The sequence below is a fragment of the Loa loa genome, assembly GCF_000183805.2.
Source record: "Loa loa unplaced genomic scaffold supercont3.848, whole genome shotgun sequence".
NCBI classification, from domain to species: Eukaryota; Metazoa; Nematoda; class Chromadorea; order Rhabditida; family Onchocercidae; genus Loa; species Loa loa.
Window position 1 is genome coordinate 1850 of NW_018109028.1, and position 4009 is coordinate 5858.

The 4009-nt window shown below is 18.2% G+C and overlaps 1 protein-coding gene across 1 annotated transcript in view; it reads right to left on the minus strand.

Moving 5' to 3' along the window:
* Positions 1 to 1899: 1899 nt before the first annotated feature.
* Positions 1900 to 4009, minus strand: part of LOAG_13830 (hypothetical protein) — a gene marked incomplete at both ends in the record, with an annotated part of 5872 nt that continues 3762 nt past the window's right edge. Inside the window, one exon of the mRNA XM_020448734.1 lies at positions 1900 to 1992. Within this exon, the coding sequence (XP_020301144.1) occupies positions 1900 to 1992 (93 nt within the window). The remainder of the gene's footprint in view (positions 1993 to 4009) is intronic.

Genomic DNA, 4009 nt, shown 5'->3' on the forward strand with positions numbered 1-4009 from the left:
AGTTGATAACGAAGAAGTATAGGAGAAGAGAGAGAGAGAGAGAGAGAAAGAGAAAGAGAAAAAAGAAAAAGAGAAGAAAGAAAGTTCAATGAATAAAAAAAAAAAATTGTTTCTCATGAGAAAATTTTATTCAAAAGTATATCTATTTATCATTTCCTACGGTAGAAAAGGAAATAGATTGAATGACAGGTAAGTATTAACGCACGTATTTTTAAATAAATCACAAATTCTATGCAATGATTGTAATGATAATTTAACGTTTATCGTTGCAAACTCATAGATGAAATGACAGGTAAAAAAAAAAAAAACGAAATGACAAACAATGATATTAATTCAAAATACAGCAATAGAAATTGATAGGAAAAATTAATTAAAAATAAATTAATTAGAGATAATTATAATCTTGATAAACTAATGATAAAAATAATCATAATTTTTATAATCAAATAATAAAAATAACTGTAATTTTAATGGAATAATAATGAAAATAATCATGAATTAGCAAAACGAAAGACCGAAACAATTATAATTTTAGTAAAAACAATGATAAATATGATCGTAATTTGATATAAGAAATAATCATAACAATAATAATTGTAATTATGGATAGAAGTAATTATAATGAAATAACAAAATAATCATAATAATGATTATAATTTGGTCAAATAACAATAAAATAATTAGGATTTTTAGATAAATCAAAATATGAAAAAATAATTGGAATAATTTTGATAAAAATAGCAATAAAATATAATCATTATTTCAATATAAATATAATATTTATAAGGAAAAAGAAAATATTTTGTTAACAATGATTGTAATAATCATTTTATATTCTATAATAAATATGAATTTCCATTTTTTTTTCTGATAAAATTCAATAAACATATTTTTACAAAAAAAAAAAAAAAAGTAAAAATGAACCAAAGTGATCCTAGATATGCTTTTAATTTGCTTTTTTAAAAAATTTTAAAATTCATTTTTATGATTCATTAAACTTATTCAAATAACTTTCATACCGTATAAATTTCTCTATGTTTTTTCAAATAACTTTATGTAATTAAATTTTATGGATAAAATTTTGCACGATTTTTTTTTTTTTTTTTAACAAAATTCAAATTGACAATCTTTTGTATAGCTCATTTCTTAATATTCATTCTTTTTTTTTTTTTTGAAATTGTTAAAAGAAGCATGAAAAAAAATAAGTTTCCATTTTTTTTTTTCAAATAATATTTTCAGTTCAAAAAAAAAATTCTTCATTTTAAATAAAAAAAAGTGACAAAAAATAAAATAATTAATAAATTTTAAATTAAAATAAATAGCAAAAAACAAATAATTAAAAGCGAATAAATGTGTTAAAGTAATGCAAATTAATATCAAAAGTAATAAACCAAAAGTTAGAAAAAAATGCAAATTAGAAATAATTTTATTTTTCAGGTAAACTACAAATATTACTGCTTCTATTTTTTTTTATTTTAAATATTTACTTTGTTTACTTTATTAATCAATTGGCTGAATATTGATAAATCGGTTTATCAAATAATATTTGAGTATTTTGCACTGAAATATTGAAGTATTTAAGTATTTAAGTAAACGAAAATGATTTTCTATTTTTACGTTTAAATATTTGTTTTACTTGACATATTTAGAATGCTTCATTTTAAGTGTCCTATTTAGGTACTTCATAAATTGTCAAAACTATTTTTTTTTTGAATTAAAATTATTAACTTTTTATTTCAAATGATTTGTCTATGCATTTTTCCTTTCTTTTTCTGCATTTTCCAAATTCCTTACATATATTTTACATTGTTGTATTAAATTTCATTTTTACCATCAAAATAATCGAAATGATTTCCGTACTCGATGGTGAATATTTTGTTTTAATTAAATTTAAATTAATTAAAAAATTAGAGATACCTTAGGTGAAGAAGAGAATACAGATATTTGTGGAGTTTTTTGTTGTGCTGTCATATCGGATCGTTCCTTTGAGCTCTACAACGATTAGTTTTATTAATTTGAAATCAATAAATGGCATAATGTTTACTCAAATATTTCAATTTTATTTTTTATTTTTGTTCAATAAAAATAATTACTTCAGTACTATCAAATTAATAGATTCATAAAATTGTGATAAAAAAAAAAATTACTCTCAATTAAATAAACGTTTAAGCTATAAAAATCATATTTAATATATTCAATTTAAATTCTAACTGATTATAATATGCTTGATGTAATAAATGAATGATAAGGAATTCTTTTTCTTTTTTTTGAAATATTTCAATTACATACAAAATAATACTTTATGCAGAAATCAACGGAATTGAGGATTAATTCATTAATTAAATGATTAAAATAATGGTTTTATTTGAATACATAAAATCAGAATTCGAAATTGTTCGATTTTAAATTTTATTCAATAATATACTTAAATATATCGTTTGCATGATAGCTTACCGAATTATTACTAAGATATTTCTTGATAAACAAAAATAAATAAGTAAATAAATGAATAAAAAAGTAATGAATAAATAAAATTCCGAAAATATGAGAATAAATTCATAATTAATTTATATTTTTTGGGCAATTTTGCCATAATTAAAAATGAAAAAATTTAAAAACTTTGAAAACTATCAAATCGAACAATTAAAAGAATGTTTTGAAGTACCAAAAAAAGAAAAAATCGAACTTAACTTGGTGACAAATTAAATTTAAAAATTTAGTTTTTTAAATTTATGAAAAAACTTAATAGAAAATTAAATTTAAAAAAACTTAATTTATTTAATTCAATTTTTGATTTATTGTAGAAAGGAAAAAAACAATATGCTATGATAAGAGATCAATTAATTAATGGTAATTCGAAAGAGAACGAATAAAATGCTGGAAAATTGATAATATATCCTTGAGGTAAATGATATAAATATGATAGATGAATGTTTCGATGAAAAATATAAGCGTAAAATGATAAAGCAAAAAAAATATTGCACAAAGTATTTCATACCTGATCAGGTAAGAAATGGATAAAAGAGAAGTTAAAAAAGGAAAAGCAATACTGATAAGATGGCAAATTTGGTGATGATTATTCTGTTTACTTATCATTCCAAAAAAATGATAAGCTTTTTACAATCATATCATATCGTTCGATTAAACAAGCAACAAACATATATTAATGAATAATGCAAGTAATCTTTAAACTATTAAACATTTTTTTCTAATTTCATATATAATACTGATTAAATGAATGAAAAAAAAGGAGCAACTTTTAACTAATAAATGAAAAAAAAAACTAAATTCAAATATTAAATGAAGGAAAGAAAAATAAAAAGAAAATTAAAATTGAAAATTGTTAAAAATTAGCTATTATGAATAACTTAATAACTTCAATTGTTCATTTAATTTGAATTTATTTGCAAATTTTCATTTTTACTTTTATTATTACTTTTAAAAAAGCTTTTCCTTTTTTTTCTTTTCAAAAAATATATAAATAATAGAAATTAATTTATAAAAATTTATTGTAATATAAATTATTTTTTATTGTGATATATATAATCAATACTAATATATATAATCAATTATAATATGTATAATTAATTATTATAATATATATAATCAATATTAAATGAAACTATTTTACATACAACTCATATTAAAATGTAAATATTTTATACTTTATATAATATATTTATATTATTGCTTTATATTTTAATATGAACTGTATTTAAAATAGTTTCATTTCAATTTTTTTATATTTAAAAAAAAAATATCAAATTTTTTCGAAACGAAAAAAATTAATTAAAATTTCTTTTAAAATCCAAGAATTTTAATCTAATTTTAAATAAGATAGATTTTGAAAATTTATGATAGAAATAAAAATTTCAATTTGAAACAAATTTTAGATAAAAATGAAAATTTCAATTTGAAATAAAATAAATTTTCAAATGTTTCTCACCCTTTTTTTCTTCCTTTTCTCCATTAAAATTAAAAAAATTCTAAGAAATATAACTTTAAAAAA